The sequence below is a fragment of the Thermobia domestica genome, chromosome 6 (assembly GCF_964235325.1).
Source record: "Thermobia domestica chromosome 6, izTheDome1.hap1.1, whole genome shotgun sequence".
Lineage (NCBI taxonomy): Eukaryota > Metazoa > Arthropoda > Insecta > Zygentoma > Lepismatidae > Thermobia > Thermobia domestica.
In genome coordinates, this window is record NC_137459.1 from 78,229,133 (window position 1) to 78,254,879 (window position 25,747).

The 25,747-nt window shown below is 36.2% G+C and overlaps 2 protein-coding genes across 3 annotated transcripts in view; both read right to left on the bottom strand.

The window, feature by feature from the left end:
- Positions 1 to 6,390: 6,390 nt before the first annotated feature.
- LOC145687212 (protein GVQW3-like) lies at positions 6,391 to 7,029 on the bottom strand. Its single transcript, XM_081760683.1, has one exon. It carries the CDS (start codon positions 7,027 to 7,029, stop codon positions 6,391 to 6,393), a length of 639 nt encoding a protein of 212 aa, XP_081616809.1.
- A 644-nt stretch (positions 7,030 to 7,673) lies between these two features.
- The window catches only part of LOC145688069 (uncharacterized), a 118,046-nt gene continuing 99,972 nt past the window's right edge, over positions 7,674 to 25,747 (bottom strand). For both annotated transcript variants that reach the window (XM_081761783.1, XM_081761782.1), the window contains exons 15-19: positions 25,341 to 25,481; positions 22,549 to 22,757; positions 14,050 to 14,139; positions 12,024 to 12,151; positions 7,674 to 8,368 (exon numbers count right to left, since the gene is read on the bottom strand). In XM_081761783.1, coding sequence (XP_081617909.1) covers positions 8,227 to 8,368; positions 12,024 to 12,151; positions 14,050 to 14,139; positions 22,549 to 22,757; positions 25,341 to 25,481 — 710 coding nt within the window. In that variant the 3' untranslated portion in view covers positions 7,674 to 8,226. The remainder of the gene's footprint in view (positions 8,369 to 12,023; positions 12,152 to 14,049; positions 14,140 to 22,548; positions 22,758 to 25,340; positions 25,482 to 25,747) is intronic.

Below are 25,747 nucleotides of genomic sequence, written 5' to 3' on the forward strand. Positions count from 1 at the left end.
ATAAGTATGAGTGAATTATTAAACACAAAATGATGTAATCATAATACAAGTGTGAAATATGGAAACAATAGTAAAAAAGACAAGCAGGAGAGAAACATACAGTGCTTAACTATTCACTGATATTTCGGCAGAAGCAGTGGGACTAAATAGATCGTATATTATCACTGAAGAGAAACCTAGTAAAAGATAAATGATGACAGGCAGGAGAGAAATCTATTCTAGCCATTATTTACTGATACTTCGGTAAAAAGAAATTAATTAAATAAATAAATAAATAAAAATAAAAAAAGTTTAAGTATCGTGTGTGATCACTGGAGAGAAACCGAATGTTAAAGTAAATGGGGCTAGTTGCAGGAATAAAATCTAATTAAATAAAACCCATGTAGTGTGAACTCAGACAGGTAAGAAACCATGAATAAACTTAGCCATATAAGAAATTGTACAGGAGGAACACCAAAGGCGAGAACCGAAGAAGAAAATTCTAGAAAACTTGCTTACATTTACAGCTTACATTTAAAAATCGCGTCGGTTATATTATTATTTGCGATTTTTTCAATATCAGCTCATTGTTACATTTTGCACACAAATTTGTCTCTAAATATATTATTAGGAGCATTACTCATCTAATTACAGTACACGTTTAAACTAGGATAACTTAGATGTAGGATAAATTTTGGATTCTTTGTAGCTTCCGTTAAACTTGTATCTCTAACCCTTTTTCTATCGTGTCCCTTGTTTAAAAATGAATAAAAAATATATATAACGATAGCTCTGGTCCGGTTTTATTTTTAGATACCAGCCTGAAGGCAGTTCTTAGCGTTAATAAAATAGACAGGGATGCTGAATGTCACCCAAATTTATTTAATATATCCCAAATTAAGTGGTTTAAACACACACACCAATGGGAAAGGGGGGAGTAGTAAACAGAAAGAATGATTATGTAAATGAATGTCAAAAATAGAAGTTTATAAATTACGATTTCTCGAAAAGGGGCCCCGATCCACTTCACTGGCCCCGGGCCCCAGTTTGCCTTACGCCGCCACTGGGTATAATAATACAACTCTATATAATTTAAGATTGTTTTATATTTTCCCGTCTTTTACATCATGTAATGTTGAATAGGTTCGGCAGAAGCCAAGTAAGTTATAATGAATCTAATCCAAATGCTGTCCAGATATAGGAATTAAAATATATTACATAAAATGAATAATAAGAAATAAGAACAGTAATAACTAGTAATAGTAATGATTATAATTTAATAGCAAACGTAAAAGTAATATTTTAAGAAGTGGATCCAGTAGAATGGAAGTTTTTGAGACCGATGCGATTTGTGTGGATAGGGGCGGGAAATTCGGTAGGGCCCGTGGGCGCAAAACATGGAAATCTGGTTCTGTATACACTTATTGTAACTAACCGCAACTCCACAACTTGACCTCCCTCAAACAATCACTAACAACGGCCAGACACTGCATACGCATCCTCGGAGCTACAACATACAGGTGTTCCCACTACCTTGATAATCATCTGTATATTCATTATGGTTTGTGACAAGTCATCATGGTAACCAAGGGTTGACTCATTGCGGAATACTACAGGGAGTCCATAAAGTCCTGCAAGAAAGTAAAACTCTATAACTTGGAAACTACGTAATGTATTAACAAATATTTTTTGGTTTACTTACAGAAAGGTTCAGTTTTCTTTCATCTAGTTAAGGTTCATCGCCAAACCTCCAATTGTGCACCATTCACGTGCAAACACTCTTGCAGTGTTTTTGGGAAACCAAGAATTGCGTGTTGGCGGTGCTCGTCTGGAATGTTCAAAATCACACCAGTTATTTTGTTCTTGAGATCGTGCAGATTAGCTGGCTTCTGCGAATACACTTTGGTCTTCACGTGTCCCCACAGCCAATAACCACAAGGCGACAAATCTGGTGATCTTGCACCCAATGTGTGGGTCCTCCTCGGCCAATCCATCTCTCCTTAATTCCTTCGTTAAGAAACTGTCGAACTTGAAGGGCATAGTGCGGTGGTACCCCATCCTACTGCATGTGGACCTCATTAAGAGTCTTCAGCCCGGCGAAATTAAAATACTGCTAATTTTACAGTAATTATGTGATATCTTCAAATAGATAAAATATAATTGAAATGTGAAACAAGAGCGCCTTAGAAAATATTATTTTGCGTGAGATACCGTTATCACAAGTCACCTAGTGGCTTTATGTTTTCATCCGTTTAGAAGCGCGAAAATAAATGCCGATTTTCAAAATGGCTCGAAACCGAAAGCAGATAAGTGAGTCGTGATAACGGTTTCTCATGTAAAATGATATTGTCTGAGGCGCTCTTGTTCCCCATTTCGATTATCTTTTATCTATTTGAAGATATCACATAATTAATGTAAAATTAGCGGTATTTTAATTTCGCCGGGATGAAGACTCTTAAGGATGCCTAACCTAGTAAGTTCTGGCAAAAGGAATGTCTGTAGCATGTTCAGATAATTGTTACCATTTACCGTCTCTTCCTCGAAGAAAAAAGGGCCGATAATGTGGTCCATTGAAACAGCACACCACATATTAACTTTGGGACTATCCTGCTTGTGCTTCTCGAATTCACGTGGAATTACTACCCCCGAAATTCGGCAGTTGTGCCTGTTCACTTTTCCCGACACATGAAATGTGGCTTCATCTGAAAACAGAAATCGAGACAGGTCACCATCATCTTGTAAGCGGGTAAGCATTGACTCACAGAATTCCATTCTCATGTCACAGTCTTCCTCTATCAGCTCATGTACAAATTTTAACTTATGGGGCCGGACCTTCAAATTCTTGCGTACGATCTTGTGTAACGTTGACTTTGGTATTCCCAGTTCCAATGACCTACGTTTAAGCGACTTCATTGGACTCCTGGCTACGCTGTCCTGCAATGTGTGAATCACATCGTCACTCGTTCCTGGCTTTCCACTGCGTGGTAAATCTGACACACTTCCCGTTTCTTTGAACTTCTCGTACCACCTCTTGATACTTGTTTCTGCTGGGGGTGTTTTCCCATACGTTGTTTGGAACTTTCTCCGCACTGAAACGCAAGATTTTAATTCCGCAAACCACAAAACACATTGTGCCTTTTTCTTTAATAGACGCCATCTTAAGTCACGTGATTACCAGCGCAAACGTCATCGAGCATTGTGGCCAGAACAAAACTTTAAACTTCCCTTCTTCCAACCCCAAACATGTATACACTTAAATGTAACGGTTTCCAAGTTACAGAGTTTTACTTTCCTGCAGGACTTTATGGAGTCCCTGTACATTTTAAAATATAAAGCAGAATTTGGAATGTGTTGTATTTCGAGGGAAAAAAAAAAACTAAAGAATTTTTGTTTACCTTATCACAGTGATTCATATGTATATACGAAAGAAAACCTACACAATATCCGCACTTTCCAACTGTACTTATGTACGGTATAGTGGTTAATGGTATTAATATTTGCACAGTCGTGAAATTCTTGACTGCATATACATGGAAAACCTTATTTAAATTTGTAAAATCTTCTAAACGTTATTGAAAAAATAGCATGTACAGCGTGTAGATCTACTGTACATGAAATTCAGATCGTTAGAGCGCGTAAAAAATCTTGTAAGTGATTCTTTACATGAAATAGAATAAGGAAGGCATAATACAAATTTTAGCGAGAATTTTAAAACCTTGTGGGAATCTATATACTTTTTTTTTCCGTCGAATTGACACTACACAGGAGATAGAAAACGTGCATCATTTTGATGTTCATAATTATTGAGATGGCTCATGAATTTCTTTTACGGATTCAATTCATCGAATGTTTTGGCCGGAATGGAATCTAACGTATTAATTTCCTCCATTTTTTAGGCGTTTAGACACAGTTAATATATTAATTTATTTTGAATCAACTTTCTCATCCATCATTTAATTTCTTCCTGAAAAATCAAGGACACTATATTTATGTATCATACAAGTTCAACCAAACTCATTCAATCGGAATCAAACTTGGCATAGTGGTAGACCCTGACCTGCTTTATAAGCGTTTGAAATAATGTTGTGTGGGGTTTCTTTGATGAGTTTTATGTATTTACCTTTCCCCCTTCTCCTAAGATGCGGACTTGAATTTGGGTGTAAACGGGATCGGAAGTGTCACTGTTCATCTCATCAACCCCGAAAATGACAAATATTAGTGTCGAATTCATAGTTTTCAGGGTCGCTGAGATGAGTAGTGATCTTTCCGATGTCGTTTAAATCGACGCCACTAAAAACGAAAACAGCATATTTTGCGGGTACTAAACACATGAGATACGGAGTTGTGCATTTAAATTTTCATTTTAACCCAGCGAAGCGGGTAATCGATGCTAGTACTTTCTACAACAGAAAAGCAACATACTTCGAATTGATCTGAATCTGGCATCATACCTTGACGTACTATACAAGCGTGTAACATATTATAGTGTGCAGATTTCTGGTTCCTGAGTTATGTAAAATCAAAGCTCTACGTCAATCCCACTGGCGCAATAAAACGTAATAACAGTTTAAATAGCAATTGAAGACCTATCTTCGAAAAAAAGAACTAAAAGAAATAAATACTGTTCAAATATTAATTAAAAACCAGTCTTGGACATAAAGAAAAGTAAACATCAAATGGAGGGCTTTTTTTTTTTTTTTTTTTTTTTTGTTTTACGAGCATGTGTATTTCACTTGCCATATAATCTGCCATGCTTCTAGCTTAAGCATTATTTCACCCATATTTATACAATTCTGTTTACATTTCCTGGAAATAATTCCTTATTTCAAATACACTCATTCGTTTTCTGTGAACGTTGGGGTGACAGGTGAACCAACATACATACCTGACACATATATGTGTATACCATATGCTTTCGCCTCCCTTAAGTTTGATAATAACGCAGTATCTCCTTGTTCGAATAGTGAGGTTCTCACAGTTCCCGAGATGCTCCATGAGACTGAAATTCAGGCATATTGGAGTATTCAAAGTTCTAGTCACTGACATGTTCTTCCAGCTATCGATAGCTAGTGTTGATAGTCATCGGAACAGACAAGATGCTCCGCCTCCTTGTCAAGTTCCTAATGCTCGTATTTTCTGTATGATCGATTCCACTTTAAACAGTAGGCCCCATTCAATATAGCCTTTGTGACTGAAAAGGGACGTTAAACGTAAATCAATCAAAATTTACTTATTACTTTAACCTCTATAAATTACTTCGGCTTGTCATATTGATTTGTTAGATATCCCAGTGTAAACTGGCGTTCATCTGTATCCGGAATTAGGTTCATAAATAAATAAATAATATTTATGTTCATTAATAATTAAATTAAATGGACAAAGAGTAAGTAGATCTACTTAACATCGGCGAGAAAGAAATCAATGGTCTCAGTAATTGAGAATAATCACATAGCATACAATCATATGGCTTAAACTGCCTACACTGAGATTACAGAACACTGCAGCTGCATTGTTTTATGAGTGATGGATTTTCAAACGTTTATCTCCCCGAAACAGTTGCACTCACGACTCATAAAATAAAACTATCCTTACTAGAGCTTTGATGGTTCAGTCTTTCTTCCCCCAGATAAGGCCTCTTATCTAGGACTACAAAAGCCGCAACGATGCAGAGAGCGCTGATCGTCTTGTTGAAAGTCTCTCGTACTAACATTCAATTAGGTGTTTGGAGCTATGAGGCTCATAGTACACATATAGCTTAACGTTCCAGATTATGCACCCCGGTCAATGGAGATGATGATGATAACAATGAGAAAACCCACTTACACGGTGTTTTCTCACCATAAACCCCACCTGACGCGAACTGAGTTCGAACCAGGGACCCCGACATACCGGAAGTAAGCACTCTACCACTGAGTCACCGCTTCTCCAAGATCATGATATTGAAAGATTAAACGGCATATATAGTCTGCGATAAAATGAACATATCCTGCATATAATTTATATATGAAACACAGGGTTCATTATGAAAGTTATGAGCATTGCTTTAGAAAAACTGTTTTATTGTTCCGATTGTTACAAATCTTTAAAATTCCTCAAAATACGCTCCTTCTGCATCGATACACTTCTGGAGACGTGTTTTCCACGCCTGGAAAGCATCTTTAAAGTCCTCGGCTGGAATGACTTTTAAAACCTTGTAACATGGGCTTGAATGTTCTGCACGGAGTTCCAATGTTTTCCTTTGAGGTGTTTCTTCAAACGGGGAAACAAAAAAAGTCACTAGGAGCCAGGTCAGGACTATAGGGGGTGGGGGACCACTGGGGTTCTGCTCCGGACCAGGAAGTCGACGACGGTGAAGGCGGTGTGACTTGGTGCATTGTCGTGGTGGAGTTTCATTGAGTCCTTGATGTCATTTCAAACGCGGGAGACCCTGCGTTTCAGTCTCTTGAGCATTTCTAGATACAATCCTGCGTTGACAGGTTGTCCTGTTGGCACAAACTCGAAATGGATGATTCCTCGAACGTCGAAGAAGACAATGAGCATGGTTTTAATTCGGGATTTGCTCATGCGCACATTTTTGGAGCAGGGGGAGGATGAGGTGTGCCACTCCGCACTCTGCCTTTTGGATTCTGGATCGTATTCGAACATCCAGGATTCGTCTCCAGTTACGACCGAGTCTAAAAAGTCCGGATCACTTTCACACAATGCCAACAACTCCTTGCAGCGCAAAACTCGAAGTTCTTTTTGTTCGTTCGTCAACACCTTCGGCACAAGCTTCGCACAGACCTTTCGCATTTGCAGGTCCTCGGTCACTATCCCATGTACCGCAAATGTTGACATGTTTAGGGCGTCCGCGATTTGTTGAATGCTCACACGCCAGTCTGAGCGCAACACTTCACGCATACGGTTAACGTTGTCGTCGGTCCTGGCTGTTGTTGGGCGTCCAGAACGGGGCTCGTCGGTGACCTCCTCCCGACCTTCCTTGAACGACTTGTGCCATTTTCCGACCTGGGATCTTGACAAACACTCCTGCTTGTAGGCCTCTTTCAGCATCTGGTAAGTTTCCGTAGCATTCTTACCCAACTTCACGCAAAATTTTATGGCGTAGCGTCGTGTTACAACTTGCAAAAACGTGCTTCACGCGGATCGACATCCACACGCTGTCACTGCTCGCAGCAGACTGACTCCGGGCGCGTTTGGAAGGACAGACCACCCACTACTTTTTCCGCGCCGGCAGCGCGCGCTGCGGTGGATTGTTGAGTCAGGGTAACATCATGCTCATTACTTTCATAATGAACCCTGTATATTATTTTGTCACTGACTGTAGAACATATATAATTGGCAGTAATCTCCAGTATTTACCAGTCTCAATATAATCGACCCACAATTGTACGTGAAATCTTTTTGAGGAATGATCCATCCATTCAGTTTCTACAATTTAACTAGATTTAACATCAGAACACGCCACATGCTAGTTGTGGTCGCTTCCTAATAGCTGGCCTGTTGATTCTCCGCTGATGAAGATAAGGTGCAGGGTGACGGTGAACTCACTTTGCCACACAAGGAAACCTAATTATCAGACAATGAAGAGAATTTAAGCATGAAACAAAAAATGGATTTGTACCGTTTGTTACTATTGAGAGAGCAGCAGGTTACACTCTTGTTCCAGGGAAAGTATGGAAGAAAAAGTGTCACTATTTATTTTCTTTTTCCTTTTTTATTTATTTCTAAACTATAATATATATTAAAAACTTACATAAAATGAACAACTGCCTTTATTGAGTGGCATATCCACAGACTAGAAAATTTCAATATAGCTTTAATGTAAGTTTCCATCAATACTTATCAAGCGAAAGTAAAAATTTAATGTTAGGAAAACAAACTGAAATATGACAAAGGCACTTAAATATACATGCCACTCAATTAGCACAGCACAAGTACAAAAGTATTTCCATAAAGCTATGTTTTACTCAATATAAAAATATAAGCTTTATAAATATACAAACAATTATCACAGACAAAATATTGACCTGAAGTGTTTTTTATGAGTCCCCTGGCCATACACAATATATAACAAACATATTTTCAAGTAAAGAATGATAAAACTATATCGCTGATTTTGTCAATTCCTCGATATCAAAATCTAAACATTTACCTTTAAACGCTAAAAAATCTGAAAACCACGTGGCACTGGGACTCAAAGCACTTAAGCCTCTTTAGCCACTCAGGCTAATTATTAATAACGTAAACCTAGCCAGGAACATATTTGGCGCGGAACATTGTTCCAACTTTATAATCTTTGACTTTACCACAGAAGACTTTCATCTCTTGTGCAAAATCATTTCCTCTTGGGGTACGTACTCGGAGATACGCTGTTGTTGTACTGGGCACCCTGAAATATTTAACATAGTTTTGCACTTGAACTCAGTATATACACTAAAGATATTTTGGAATAAATAAATAAATTACAACTAAATATCTTTACAACTGGCTTACTGGCTTATCATATACTTAAACAAGTACGTCAATTACTGCAGATTATCAATTTGGCATACGCAATACTTCAATTCAAATCTGACTGCCAACGTTAAAACCCAGTACCTTAGCTATGTTAGGTCTGGTGAATGCTCGCACCATTGCACCGTTAGGACTCTCCAGATGGTACTGCAATTACAGCGTTCATCCAATATCGTAAGGACAAGTAAGGAGTTTCTTGAATGAAAGAAATAATAATTTCCAGTCAGAATACTAACGACGAGGAAAAGCAAAAGTGCTAACCACACACCATCTCAAACGCACGAGCGCAAAACTCGGCTGGTAGACCTTGGTCTTTACGGGTTGCTGTGCAATGGAGTTGTTTCTCTGCATCCAAGACGAAATTAAGACAAAATCAATGGACTCTTCGAAAGTTACGGAATCGGTTGCCTTATACACAAGCAGAGAAGCACATATCTGATTATTTCGAATATGATGAGCAGCTTATTTACATTTATCAATTTGTATTTCCTCCCCTTGGCCAGTTAAGATTTGAACAGAAAGTACTTGAAAATCAAATGTATCAATTTCTATTGTGGTACATCAATTTTCATCAAGCCTTGACCACTGACTTTTTCCTGACTCATTCAGGAGTTTACGTTGGGAAGCATGTATAATGGTTTCTTATTACAGATTGGCCAGACGGCACTTATGCAGGGCTCATAGTGGTCTGGTCTCTTGTAAATAGTTGAAAAGTGATCAAAAGCACACGAAAAAGTGACCAAAATCTCATCATGCCCCTTTTTTCCTTTACTTCTTCTTTTTGAGCTTCATCCTTTCTTAGGTTTTCTAAGTATGCTTTGTACTTACGGTAAGCAGACTTAGCAGATGCAAGAAGCTTCTGAGTAAGTGGAACCAGTTCTGGCCTGTTTCCGAAGTTCTTCATCCCAGACATTATATTTAACTTAGCAATGAGAGTTCTCAAAGCCGTGAAATATTCAAATTCATCACCTACTTTTAAGAACATACAAGAAGCATAACACAAGACGAACATGATGGACCATACAAACACACACACACAACGTTGAGCGGAGCATTAACTATTACGAGAGAAAACTAAAAGATTATTATGATAGAAGAAACAATAGACAGCGAAGGGTTCTCAACCCCACCTTGAGAGCTTAAGCATCCACCAACCATCCACTGTGCTTTAGAAAGAATAAAAGCTGAAGTGAGAATAAAGCTGACTGTTTCACATGTGGTGGCAAGTACTGAAGCTTTCAGAAGAGTAATGAGTAACAAGTTTCTTCCTTTTTCACATTTATTTTTATAATATTTTTCTTAGAAAACTGCCAATCCAAAACATAGTTCACACGAAAAAGTCACTTTAACTCCCAAAAAAGTAACTTTTAGTGACAAATTTGAAAAAAAAAAGTAACATTTAGTGACCAACATGAAAAAAAGTTAACTTTTAGTTAAAAAAAAAAGTGACTCGCTATGAGCCCTGACTTATGCACTCTAAGGAGATAAAATAATGCTACTGGGAAGATCCTTCTCCAATAAATGGTTCTGTGTTCTCCAAAGCGTTGCAAACATCCGAATGTAAAGTAGTAAAATTCCTACATGACGATTTTAAAGTGAGATAGCACAACTTTGCTATGCTAAAATGCGCACTTTAATTGTGCATGTTCTAACAGTAATACCTAATACCCACGACCCACCCCTGTGTAAATCACTATTATTATTAATCATAGGATTCATTACTTTTTAAGTCATTCTTTTAAAAGCATACGTTACAAAATAGTTTCCAAGAATATGAAATAATCAATGCAAAATTATTTTGAAGCAGGAGGAACCAGAGTAAAAATCCATCCTTGTTTACATGAAAATCTCGAATCTAACTTTGGCAATGGATTCCGACTGCGCATATAATAATTTGTGCAATCAAAACAAAATTTGTTTTGCTACCCTCAATGAATCACAATTAATTAAGGCAGAGGGAGAGAGAAAATGGAGCCTCCAGCTTTCTCATATAAAATTTCAAATCTAATTATAGTGATATAAAAAAAAACACGAAGAGAAGATAAATGGACGTCTCTAAAAGCAGAGCGCAAAGACAGTAGAACGAAGTTGTAAATTTGAAACGCTTTTTAACATGGCGCTATACAACAACTTAAAATGATTTATGCACGTCTTTTCTATTTTGTTTCATGCTAAATTTCACCTTATTACTTTAACTTTCCTTTTACGACGCTACTGAAGTACGAGAAGAGCAGGAGAGAGCCACAAACATGTGAATAACACAGGGCTGCGAGCAAAAACCTAATAGGTGTTACTTTTTTTTTTTTTAAACGTGCTGAATACGGAAAAAAAAATAGTCAAAAATTTTCATCACATCAAGTTTTCTTGTAAATCTAGGGTGTACACCTTCGGCATCTGCCACTGAACGAACAATCTTGTGAGCTATTCTGTATTAGTAAACTCTTGTTCACTCTTGTAAACAATAATGAATTCTACAGTTTTGATAGAGAGTACAAAATAATGGAAAATGTAGGGCAATGAGGCAATACGAATAGAGTGGAGGAAGAGGAATTTGGACTACTGTTGAATGCTTGAGCTGGAAACTGGAAACAAAAAGAGAACCAGAAGTATGAAAGATAAGAATAAAAGGTTTCGCAGAGCAACAGAGTAACTAATGAACATTTATTAATTACAGATGTGTCGTTTTGAATGGCAAATGTGATTTTGTTTTATGTCCTAATCAGACTTTATATTATACTCTTCCCTATTCTGAAAACAAACTGTACGTGGTTTGGAAAAATGAAAAGTCATTTTCAGATTCTGCACAATCCAGAACATAATAATCAATGGAAGAAATCAATTTCAATCTCAATCTCTCTCTCTCTCTCTCTCTCTCTCTGACGTTTCAAAACAACACCAACAACAGTTGGGAGGTGATTCCTGACACCAAGATAAGACAAAAAGTATAGACCTAAGGTACTCACGCAACATTTTTTATATACGGAGTTTGGCTACTGGGATACAATTTGAAGTACTTACCAACTCTCTCTGTAAAAATTGTTGCGGAAGTACCGCAGGATTGTGAAACTTGGATATTTGGATAGAGTACACATTAATTCCTAAGTGAAGTCTTGACCCGACTACAGTAGGTCCCATAGTTTTGGAGCCATGGACCTTTAAAGTTCATTTTTTTCATGTTTTCGGCAGCCTATAACTCCGAAAGGAAGCATTTGTGCACCCCGGTTGGTCTATACTTTTTGTGTTATCTTGGTGTCAGGAATCACCTCCCAAACGTTGTCGGTGTTGTTTTGAAACACCCTATATATATATTTAGTCCTCCATAATTATAAGAAACCTAAATAAAATATAAACATAATAATGAAATAATTTACTGAAGTGTTAGCAGAAAATGGAGGTATTCTAAAGAAAACTACACACGCAGAATTTGTTCTCCGCAAAAACCACATGCTACGATTGGAGTTGGAACTTCCGCTCCAGAAGTTAGTGTCCTATTAATCAAACAAAGTAAATTAAATAAAAATAAAACTTACTTATCTATAAGGAAATATTGTGTTTCAGGACTGCTTAAAACTGATTTTGCATGTTTCCAAGCTGCTTTTTTCACTTCCTCTGAAGCTTCCGCATCATACTCATAATTTGCGACGAAACATTCCACAGCCTGAAAATACCAATATTACAATGCTCGCTAAAATAAATTCTAACACTCAACATTTCACATAGTTCACAAAAACACTAGTGCCATTTACATACGTGGATTAATAAGTAAATTTTACGAAATAATGGTTAGTAGCTAGTGGGTGAAGAAAGATATCAGGAAATCAAATATATTTTAGTAAGACGCAAGAGAGAAGAGAAAATGCTTTGAGTACCTAGTTTAATGTGTTTTATTCAACTGCTTCTCTTCAAACAATGCAATCATTTTGCATGATTTTCCCCAGGAAATATGAAATAAGTAAATGAATAAATAAAAATACTAAACATAATAAAGAAAAGAGATATATGTTACAGCTATAACATTGTTGTTGTTGTTATGTTTGTAAAGTTTCCTAAGGTACAAAATTGGGCGCATGTACTTTTTAAAGTCCCTTAAAACTGTCAGTTTGGTAAGAACCTACACTCGTGTCCAAAATTATTGTCGCATGTCTATAAATATGTTGTTGTAGAAATATAATTTGATAACGAATTCGCTTGGTATTTCTTATAATGTTAGTGTGTGTATAATCGGCAAAGACATGTATGTGGCAAATTTCATGTCAAAAGATCAGTAAATAAGAACAATAAAACGAAAATAAAACATTCTTGTCCATTTACCAACATTTTGTTTTACTCATTCTAATTTTCGTATTTATAATTCTTTTCCTATGAAAATTTACCACAAGTATATACATTTCCCGATTATACACATAGTATCAGTATTACAAGTACTCTGCAAAATCATTTATCAAATTATATTCTTACAAGAAGACAGTTATAGATATTCGACAATCATTTTGAACATGAGTGTACTCGGAAGGTGAACGACGAATACTTTTCCGAGTGTCTGCTTCCACAATGTTCCTAAGGAGTTCATCCGAACATCATGTTATTCGGTACTACAGAACTCACTCTGCAATGCTGTGTCACCGGAACAAAATTAGATAAACCAACAGAATGGTGCGTTCATTCGACATACCTCGCCCAAATGCACCTATTATTGTTCTCTTCTGCTTGCTGTGCAGAATTTTCCAGTTTGAATTCGTAGAGAAATATCACACAATTATGGGTTCTTCACGGTGCACTTTCATATAATCTGTTCAACAACGCACTGGCTCCTCACTGTCTGGGTACTCCAGCATGTTTGCTGAATATGCACAGAACTTTTGATGTTAGACGCATAACCTTAGTCTATCCCTGTGCTGCGTTTCTGGGATGTGTTTTCCACCAGCTGTCAAAGCGGACATTTCAATCGTACCAACCTAATAAATTCATCTTCAAAAATGTTATAAAATTATTAATTAAACAACTATTAAGAATATTTAACGAATCTTAGTGACACGGATGATTAGTAATTTTTTATTTCTAGGAACCATGGAATCTTTGTGATTGCATTTCACTTTGGAATCCATTTCGAATTTGTCCGTTGACTGTACTTATGGTATGTCTTACTTAATATTTAGCTGATCCTTGGAGCTCGCGTCCTTTATACTTAATACGATGTCACAGGTATTACTATCAATGATTAACTTAATCGTTAAAACTTTGTTGAAAAAATAAATTGTTTAGTTAAATTTGCTTGCTTGCAACCTGCTTTTATCAAGATATTCTAAGCTCTCGTATTAAAACATCAGGTAAGTATTTAAGCGTTTTCGTAACAATAAAATTAATATTTTTTATTATGTTATGAGAATCTCTCCTTTTTTTGTTGTAAGAAAAGCGTGCAGTTTAAACCCTATTTTATATACCTCTTAAATTTCCATTTTTTGATACAGTAAATTTGAAACTTTTATAATCAAGAACAAAATAGTTTCAGAATATGAAAAAAAAAAAAAATACTTTTAAAACTAAAAACACAATTACCTGATACGGGAAGTACAGATATTCAGGTTTCGTCTGCCTTACATCTCTTAAGTGGATCCATTCTTCGTTTCCATAATCCACAAACTGGACCTGGAGAAAAACACATAATATATCCTGTACCCGTTATGCGAATAAACACTTAAGTGGAAGTTATGTATAAACCAGAGTAAAAACGGAATTTTGACTCTACATCAACATAAGTAACATACAATCAGTAATAAGCAGTATTACAATTTCATATTCACTGCTCATAGAGTGTTGAACTATATAACAATTAAAAAAGTTCCTGGTCCACATGATGAATAGGACTGCCTCTACTCCCATGATTTGTGGTTGAAAGTTTCATGCATTATATTACGATGGCTTAAGATTATTCCTTAAAATATCTTAGTCTTCTGTCATCAAAGAAGTAAAGGACAATCATTTGGAAACGCACGTTAGACCTGAAACTGCTGTTTCTTCATTCTTAATCTCTCTAATATCTTTCTAGATACTGGTTTCAATATTCAGTTTTGTCGTATCAATGTGCATGCTTCCGAACATTCATATTCTGCCTCATTGCGATAGTTTGTCTTGGAAGTAATTCTTGAAGACATATATATCTTTCCGTGATTTTATAGAGACATTGAATCCTGTTCTTTGTGCCAAATCTTGAACCCTGTACGTTAAGCCTGACCATAAAGGTAATGCTATTAATTTATTTGTCAATCTTCGTTTTATTCTGTGATTTTATTTTCGTATGAGTGACTTAACCTGGTAAACAATACAATGCGAAGAATGGGTATTTCAGAATAGCTGGTTGAAACTGTACAGGTAAACTCTTACAGAAGCAATCAACGAAGTAGGTATTTCATTTATTTCCTTAATAATTAGATTCAATATCGCAAGAAAAATTTTTAAAAACTGGTGTCGAACAAAGACACGCAGTATCGGCTTGAATAGGACTAAATAAAACTGTTAACTAGCTGATGTTTGTAGAATAAATAAATAACAAGCAATTGCCACATCATGTTATAAATTTTGAAACAAGTAGTACCTACGTAAGTCATTATTTTAAAATACAAAGTAAATTATAAAATTCCTATACGAACGTTCTGATAATGTGATGTTATACAATGGCCAAATATTAATTCATCATGGCGCCTTCCGTTTGGGGCAGGACAAAAAAGACCTTAGCGCTAAATAGAGTTGTGATGAAGTCAGCACACTACTTTGGCCGCCTTTAACTTTCAGGTTTCCTCAGATACGCATTTTGTAGAAGCTGGACCAAGCTACATTAAAACGGAAAGATTTAAAAAAAAAAAAAAAAAAAAAAAAAAAAAAAAAAAAAAAAGTCATCCCTACTGGTGATCGAACTTAAGCCGCTCAATTCACAGGCAGACGCCTTACAAATTGCGCCATCGCGGCTCTCATCAAAATAGTAAATGCTGCGAATAAAATAAAATCTGTATGTCTCCGTTTCAACGAACACTTTTTTTTAAATTATTACTAGCTTAGATACCCATTCTTCGCATGGGTCAGATAAAATATATATGAAAACAAACTGAACAACGAACGGAAAAAAATATCGGTAAATTTTTACTACTTTTACATATCCGGTAAACGCCCCTGGTTTGAATTAAAAAAAAAAGCCCTCTGACCCCCCAGCCAATGGGGACTGTATTTGGAAGTCAACGTATACGGGAGTATCACCATTCATCTCAGCGATTGCGGGAACTATGGATCTGACACTAATATCGGTCATTTTGGATTATTTTTACATATTTCGGTAACCTTCCCCCCGCAGGTCACTCCCGGCCCGCATACAATGGTAGCTAAATTTGAAAGTCATCGCTAATGAAAGTGTTGCCATTGATCTCAGAGACCGCGAAAACTATGAATTTGACACTAATATCGGTCATTTTCTACTACTTTTACATGTCCCGGTAAACGTCCCCCTGAGACCCCCCTGGTTCGATTAAAAAAAAAAAAAAGAAAAAATGTTTCGTCTTGGTCTGGGGCCTGGACCAAGGTACCCGTGACTAAAATTTGGTAACTTTCGGTCCACTCGTCTAGTCTTCAGGCCGCGCACAGACAGACACTCACAAACAAACTCTTTACGCACACCAATGAAAATGGAAGTGAGGTTTTTATGTAGGGTTAAGCTGTGACCTTTGTAAGTCAAGGCGAGCAACTTAGGTAAGAAAAGTCGTTGCCCGTTTAGTACGCGTTTATTATTACGAGCACTGGTAGAAATAGACTGAGTTCAGAGGTATCCCTTAGTATAGAAGTGTTTGGTTAGCGATTAGCCTGGCTAGACATTCAGGTCTTGTAGAATGAAATGTATAAAATACGTTAGTTCAACCAAAAGAACTACCGCTTATGCCAATGGTAAAGCACCCAGGATTGAAAGAATTTTTAAGTGCTTTTTCCACTAATTTAAGAACGCAGAATCCAATAAAATATTACTAAACATATCCATCCATGGGGTTACGAAAAAAATTACTTCAGAATTGGAATATTAATTTTTGCTTATATCTTACATACTATCGCGTCCAAACACACTTTCAACAGTATTACCATTGGATTCCGCGTCCTCAAATTAGTGACATATTTACGCGTGGGCATTTTCCATTGGCATGAGCGATAGTTCTTTAGTCCAAATACAGTTTTTTTTTTCTGTGTAAGTATATTTTAATACTGTTTTCTCATAATATTAATGAAAAAAGTTTAACTATAAAAGACGACGTGAGGTTTATAGGATATTCATGTAATTACTCATTTTTCACATACAAAATCTCAGAGAGGAAACAAATAATTATTTCTATCCCAAAACTAAAAAAAAAAAAAAAATAAATAAATAAACACACAAGTAAATAAATAAACGAATATAAAGGAGTTATGTACCGCACTGGATGTATGTGCTTTTTTAATGCTACTTTTCTTTAGATTCTTAATGTACTGTATCCATAAGCTGGGCAAGCAACTGAAGAATCTCCTTACGACTGAAATGGGTCGATTGATTTAAAGTTTGTCTGTTTTCAGCACGAGACTCCGGTATGAGACGTAGATCTAAGCTTAACCTGGAATTTGAACCACATGAGCTCTCACCGGAAATCGAACCTGGGTCTCCCATGCCACAAGCTCGTACGCTAACCATACAGCCACGAGGGTATCCTTGATTGAAATTACATCTTTGACAAGCATACAGATTCTTTATAAAAGAATTATGGGATTCTGAATGCTTGCCATTTGTCTTGTGTGTTAACCTAATGCATTTATCTTTCTGCAGGCTGTAAAGAAACTCATGAAATTTGTTCTCTGGAAAGGTGAGCTTGTTGCATCATCAGGTTTCACGTCCACTTGATTTTAACCAAAACTTTTGGCGCCACGGTGTCGGCCGGGCAGTGCGATGGTGAATCCAGTCAAGAAAGCACAATGTCTTATTTGGTTAATTGAAACTAAATCAGTACAACGCAACTTTCGTCGCAAGTATGGGAAATTCCCATCAACTGATAAGAGTATTCGTATGTGGCTGGAACCAGGGCCGGCCGTAAGCCGATTGCTCCCAATCGGGCCCCGCGCTAGTGCCGTCTACTCTACTGTCCAGCAGGCCCGTAGCCAGCCCAAAAATTTAGGGGGGGCGGTAGAAGTTAGGGGGGGCCCGACCCAATCATATTACACTTCATCACCATATTATAGTTAATTTGCAAGCCTACCGTGAAATTTTATGGGGGCCAGCCAAAATTTAGGGGGGGGCGGCCCCCTCTTGCCCCCGTGGATACGGGCCTGCTGTCCAGTCTAATCTACTCTCCAGTGTAGTTTAAACAGCATATTATGGCCTACAGCAAACAAGTGTATTGTGGTCCCCATGACTATTTTGCTCCTAATACGTGTAATTAATATATGCCATACTGTTCGCGGGGACCATAATGCTTGCGGGACCCTCGGCCAAGTGGCTATGGTATTTATTTTGTAATAAAGAGTACAAAATAAATAATTTTTAATAAACAGTAGAATTAAAATACAATGATTATTTAAAAAGTAATTAACAAGGAACACAGGCAACATGATAAGTCATCAATTGCCGTTGAGTTCATCTTTCTACTCACTGCCATAACCTAGATGTTTGAGTAATTCAAATTCTGGTCACACTGTCATTTCTATGCATGGCAACACTGAAAATTCTTCAGATTCGTATTTTCGGGTGTAGAATAATATTATCTATTACTGCGGTAAGTTAAATTTCATTATCACTTTTCACTTACGAGAAACTGGCAAAAGAAAAATTTTTGGCTTTTGAAAAATATTTAGTAGTCTGCCCCCTTAAAGCTTGTGATTGTCTCATCACCATTTTATTTTGTCTGCAGTCGATAACGATTTCAAGCTGATTATACCTTTCATAAGTAGCTACCTACGATGTTCTCACTGGTGTACATTAGGTTTTCCTGACTTTAATCATTTTCAAAAGATACAGCTGTTAAAAAAAATCTTTGAACCAACGAATTCATATCTATGTGCATTTCATTATATCTTACAAATTTAAACTTACGGAAGCATAGACTTCGCCAATTTATTTTATTTTATTGGATTTGAACACAACAGGTTAGAACCCAGTTACAGTGTTCATACATTGTTTGCACTATTTTTACAGGTACTATATGTTATTATAAATTCCTTTCACTATATTTTTCTTATGAATTTCTATCTTACAACTTAAAGCAATATCTTTAACTTTTTTTATTTATACTATTATACGTTGCACTCATTCTCCATGTTGGCGACTTCTGGAGTATGTCTTTGGTTTTCTGGAATTAAAATATATATCAAAGTTATCTAGTCGTGTGTTTCGAGGTGGAACATGAATATGGAAGGAAGAAATAAGTTCATTACAGTCAACTTTACCATTAAATATTTTATAAAGGAATACCATATCAAATAGAGTTCTTCTTTGTTGTATACTCATGATACCAAAATTAGTATTTAAAGTGTCACTGATATCTGTCTGTGGGTATACGTGTGTTGCTTTGTACGTTAGATGTCATAAAATTTTTGATTGAATTTTTTCTAGTTTGGCAATATTATTTTTGAAGAGTGGATTGCAAATAGTACTTACATATTCCAATTTGGAACGAACATAGACTTCATAAAGTCTTTGAAGTGTCTTAGTTTTTCCCAATTCTAGCTCAGTTCTAAGTATTAATCCAAGATTTCTATGTGCTTCACTAATAATGTCAATATGACAATCGAATGTTAATTTAGAATCACTCAAGATACCAAAGTCCCTAACTGTTTCCGGGCCAATCGAACTTTTTGATTTTAATCCTTTATTGCTCCCTTTATTTCATCTGCTGTTATGAGTGAAATTGTAAGCTGATCTAAAGCATCATATCCTTCCGAGCATGTGTCGTTAGCTGCAGTGTTAGGTCGAACTTTATCTTTTTTATAAACTGATTCAAAATAAAGTGCGAAAGAAGAGGCAATCTCATCATTAGCTTTCAGTCCCTGACCATTGTAAGATAATGCGCTTGTATTGAAATGGCGCGTTTTATTTTTAATGAAATCCCAAAATTGGTTGGAATTTGATTCTATTGCAGATTTTGACATTGACGCAAAATTATTGTATCCGATATTAGTGTCACTTCTAATTTCCTTGCGTAACCAAGTAAACTCTGTAGTGTGATAATCTACATGATTAGCTGCTTGTCCTTTTTTTTTTCGATGGTAAACTTTAGCTTTTAACTTTTAATGATTTCTCGTGTGAACCACTAAGGATAACTTTAATTACACTGATTTTTTTGAAGGATGCTTCGACCAAATATTTCATATATAATGTCATAAAATTTGTCAACTACTATATTGATGATATTATATTGCTTAAGAATATTCCAATTTACATGAGAGAGTTCTAAATAAAGTTGTTGAAAGTTCGCTTTTCTAGTTGTATCCAGAAATATTAATTTTGTTTCTGAAGCTGAACAATGACTAAATTTTGTAGTAATATATAGTGCAGAGTGATATTTGTCCTCTTTTACTAGGGGAAACTCTTTCCTTATGACTACTACATTATGTATGTTGCTAAGAATTAAATCTAGTGTTTTGTCGTCATTATTGCAGACATTATTGAATGAATTTAACTGATAGAGGGGCATGAAATTATGCAAGCATTTATATTAATCTGTTGCATCCATTGTATTTTTCGTAAAATTCTAGCCCAGTTTAATATATTACATGAACGCTTTCCTATTTAAAAATGTCGAGCGAGATATAAGATGGCCGACTTCAAGATGGCGGCCATGATAAGCATACCTTCAAATAGATATACACTTCCTTTCGGTGTCGGTTAATGTTTTTTTTTTTTTTTTTTTTTTCATCCCTTTATCCATTTTACAAATGCTATGAAATTTTCAAACTTGAAACACATTGTTATGGCGTTTTCTGATTAATCAAGTTTTTAGCCACTGCGGCCGTCTTTATGGACGGAAGCACTTTAAATTTTGCTTAGGTCGTTTCTTGATATTCCACACTTCTCTGCCAAGTTTGGTCAAGAAACTAGATTTCGACATTGATAGGTTTACTTGCAAGAGAAGAAAACTATGAAATACTGGTATAGAACCTTCTTCAAAAATTGCGAGGCACAAAGGTGAAATATGTATTTTAAAATTCATTAACTGCCTGTATTTCCATTTCAGTTATTTCTCTGAAAAATTATCTGCTATAAGCAATGAGCAGGGTGAGCGTTTTCACCAGAATATTTTGCAGATGGAAAAACATTATAAAGGGAAATGGGACTCGTCCATGATAAGGGCCCATTGACCATTCAACTATTTTCTCTCTGGACAAAGTAGTCTGAGGGTTAGACGTTCTGGCCCCATTCGCTGGGACGAACCAACACTTCTCGTTGTGTCTTGTCTTTCCGAAATAAACTTAATTAATTGTTTAAATAAATCATTTCACAGTCACTAAAACAAGTAGTATTTTGACTATGTCCTTTTCAGATATGATATACTAATATTGCTAATTGTAGATTTACATATATATAAAATTTTATATTGAAATGTACCTTACATACATTTAGTTTATTAACTTTCACGCACTATTTAAGGGCACATTTTGGCTGCCACCTATTCTGACTGCAAAATCTTTAAACTTTTGAAATGAAATGAATTTTATTATTATTATTATTATTATTATTATTTGACGCCCCAGGATTTGTTCTTAGGAGATGAATGATTAATGAAAGGGAGTGATTATGAAATTAAATTTTGTGTGCTCTCCCACAGGGAATCGGGCTTGAGACTATATATTTGTGGACGAAGTGTCACCGTTTCCATTTCAGTTGTCAGGTTCGTGAAGCTATGGACAATTGGACAGATGGTTTTCTGGCAAATGGATCGGGAGAGGAGGACCAATTGCTTATCCTCGTCGTAGCTCTGACCTGACACCTTTAGGCATTTTTTTCTTTGGGGCACGTAACAAATCTGGATGCTCAGAAAATTGAAGATTTAAATCACCTTAAATAGCAAATAACGAACACAATCGCATTCATCCTACCAGACATTCTAGCACAAACATGGCAGGAGACAGAATATCAGTTGGACATATGGAGGCTCATCAAAAGATGCACATACAAAAATCTAGTACATGCACAAAAACTTTCAGATATATCTTTTCATCGCTTTTGTTCCATAATCCAATGTCCCTCATGTGGACTGCATGATGAGTGCATGAGATTCCGGAATCTTTTGTGTAGTCCCTGTAAAACGCTCAATCTACAGATGGCGATAGTTTGCGTCTAAGAAAATATGTAACGAACCTACCAGTGACTTAATGCCTAAAATTATATGTTGTCTGATAGAAATTAAGACGTCCTAGCAAACTGCGCTGAAGCTTCTATGTAGATTAAAAAAGGCATGTATTTAAAATAATCCTGATATTTCAGGTTTTCTTTATCAATAATGTGACAGTTGGAACTAGACAACCGTTTTTAACACTCAGACTAACTGAGTCAGGATCTATCGTTTAAAGTGGAATCCGAATCACTACTTCAGTTTATGCAAGCATCCCACGGGGAATCGAACCCGGGACCATGCGAACAGAAAGTACGCGCGTTAGCCGCTCGGTCACGAAAGGGCACAAAAGTGAGACGGTAGGGTAAAATGAATGTTGATAGGTAGATAGAAAAGAAAATGAAATGAAATGAAATCTTTGAGTTTTACGTCCCACGATTATGCCGGTTAGGCTAAAGGAGACGGTGATGATGAGTAATGAATGAAATGGTGGAATGAAGAAAGTGAGAGGAAACGGGAGAACCCCGAGAAAACCCACGCCCACGGTGTTTGTCCATAGGTAGAAAAGAAGTCTCACAATGAAATAATCAGGGAAGTAATTTCAACATGTATACTTGCTTTTCTTCAATAGCTGGCTTTAAATTAGGATCATTTATTGAGTATTATTTATCTATGAATTCTATTCTTCCAGGACACGAAAATGATGTTAAAACTATGCTTCTTAACTTACCAATATCTTGTCTTCTTCAATGCTGGTATCGATTACTTTGGCTCTATACCACTTCTTATCCCTCGAATAACAGGCAACTACTGCTTCAGCCACAGCTGGACATAAGAGAACCTTTTCTAGATCATTGTTTCTGGCAGCTTTATTCAGTGCTCTTTCCAACGTTTCTAGGGTTTCTGCACAATCTATAGGATCACCTGGTACTTGAGGACCTGGAATATATAAAGAAATGCTCTTCTATATCTCATAACGGCTTATAGAAAAATGTTACAAATTATCCTTACTCCGGAAATCCATAGACACAACAATATGGCAAGTAGGAAACGAGAGTAATTTATAATAATAATAATAATAAGAAGAAGAAGAAGAAGAAGAAATCTTGAGCTTGCCCTGTCGCCAATGTGGCGCGTAACTCGTCACCGTTTCAACAATGGAACAAAGAGTGAATATCAAGTTCTGCTTGCTTATAGAAAACTGCAATGGAAAGATCTGTGATGTACAAAACGATTTATGGGAATAAGTGCCTTTATCGTTTCCATGTTGTTGAGGGACATAAGAGCTTCAGTGATGACAGGGAGTCTGTGGAAGATGAGCGCCATGGCCCAAACCGATCTCCCAGAACAACTGAAAAGATACACAAAATTCGAAATATCATTTTAAATGACGGAAATGAAGGTGTCAGGGTAATATCAGATAGACATCATGCAGATGGATAAGGAGATTACTCGCCAAACAATAACGGGGGACTCACAGATCTACTTGAACCTGGGAGTTCATCATCTTTCACAAACTACTTTCCAACACTGAACCTCTTATGTCATTCGAATACACGGCATCGAGAAAGATGATTCTCCCCAGTAACCTTTTTGAACATCTAAAATGTTTCCGTTGGTGTATTTTTTAAGCTCGTATAGTACGTGGTATTCACTCTGTTTCACTATTAAACCGGTGACGAGGTATTACAACACCAATCTATACTCAGCAGTGTCATGCGGCACACTGGTAACCAAACGAGCTCCCAAGGTCATACACAAATTTCACCGCTATGAGAAACTAACGTGCCTAAATTAATAAAAAAAAAAAAAAAATAAAATAAATCTCATTTCCTAATTGCCGAAATGTGTACGTAGACCAAAATCATAAGTTATTATTTCCTCTTCATATTTTCCTTTATTCTTTTTAAAATTTTACTCATATTGTGTCATGTATTAACATTGCTGTTTACTGACACTTGCTTTTATGCATGAACGTAAAATTAAGAAACAGATGTTCCTGAATCTTGTAAGAGATATCATTCGTAACTGAAATCTTGTTAAAATCGGTATTAGTTCTTCACGCATAACATATTTTGCTGTTTCTTTTAGGAGTGGTACGAACTATCTACTCTATGTTCTGTCACCAATGTAAGGCACTTCTATACCTTTGCAGCTTGCATACATGAAACTACTCAATACTCCTTCAATGGCTCATACTAGTCACTGTTCTCTTCTAATAACATTGCAAGATATTCAAGATATTTAACAAGCTAAACAGAGGAAATCCAGAAATCTAAACAAGAAACAATATTCATTTGAAACGCAAATATTTCATTTTTGTGTTTAAGTAGTATAAAAGGGCAAAAGTTTGCCTTGAATTGGATATGAGACTACAGAGTTACAACTGAGTAAACTCACAATTCAATGAGACATTTCTAAATCTTAAATATCACTTGTATCATATTAAGTCTCATTAGAAAAGAAGTCTAAGTCTCTCTCTCTCTCACTCTCACTCACACACACACACACACACATATATATATATATATATTTAAAGTAAGTTCCGGATTCTTTAAGACAGGTGACCGGAGAGTGTGATAAGCCCGAACGCAGGTATATAATTTAAGTAGTCCCAGCTTTTTCTGTTGCTACTGTTGACCTAGAAGTTCAACCCTCCAAATGGTGGATTCATCACGAGCTATATGCGACTTCCAGAAAACCATTACTATACTTCCTATCAGAATTAAGAAACATTCGTATCCATTAGAAGTACTTCTGAATTGTATCAAAGTCAGAACCAACAAACAAATACTAATTACTCTTCCATATATATACACCTTTGAATAAATTTCGCTGTGTACAGAAGATAAATTTCGGAGATGAAAAATAAGATACAATACTATTTTAATGAATTTGGTTTTTAACGTGGCTAAGTTTGTTGTTGTTGTAACTGCGAAACTACAAGCAAAGTTGCTTTCTTTTGTTTCTAAAGCATAGAATTTTTAACCAGAAGGCTAATAGGGCGGCTTCTAAGGACAATCGAATCTTGGATCACGCACATCAGCAGGTATGAACTAAACCACCATTCGTTGAGTTGAGTTGATTTTGAGTTTAACATCCCGTTCAGCAGCGAGGCTATATAAGATGTGGACCTACTCATTAACGTGGAATTCGACCCATATGAGCTCCGCCGGAAATCGAATCCGGCTCTCCCACGTCAAAGGCGGATACGCTGACCGCTTAGCCACGAAGGAGCTCTCTAAAACTACCATTCAAATGGCTGAAATGTTCAGCTTGCGGAAAATAACATACATGTAGAAATTTTATTACCATGTGAAAATTTCCCTATCGTTAAATTTTACTTATTTATTTATTTTCCTGCTTCACACACAAAATCGTACATAGAATATTTCAACATTTGAGTTCGATAACGTGGATCTCAAAACAGTAGAAGAAAATTCATTTTTAATTCAACTTACAGATAACAACATACAATTTAAAACAACCAGGGTATTATCTGTCTCCGTCTCTAGTACTCACCTGGCAAATTGAATATCGCAAAAAAGCGATCAGGCCTGTACACAGCAGTAACTTCGAGGTTGACCCAAGTATTCAAATCAGGGAGTACTAATCTATTGAAGGCATCCGAGTAAACCTCAACTTGATCTGTTGTGTAGCCCTCTGAAAAAAAAAAGGAAGGAAATTAACTTATTCCTTACACCAATAAAACACAAGGCATAGTTTTTGTTTCTTGCATATCGATTTCAACTGACAGAAAAGACACATCAAGATACTTGAATTGGATGAAGGGGAATACAAAGGACGAGAAGATAAGAAAGATTACAAAACGTATATCTAGCGACTGAAAATCACACACTGAAGGCAAAGTCATAGTTTGAAACAACATCCTACAAAAAAATGAGTAATTTACATCATTATTAAAACTT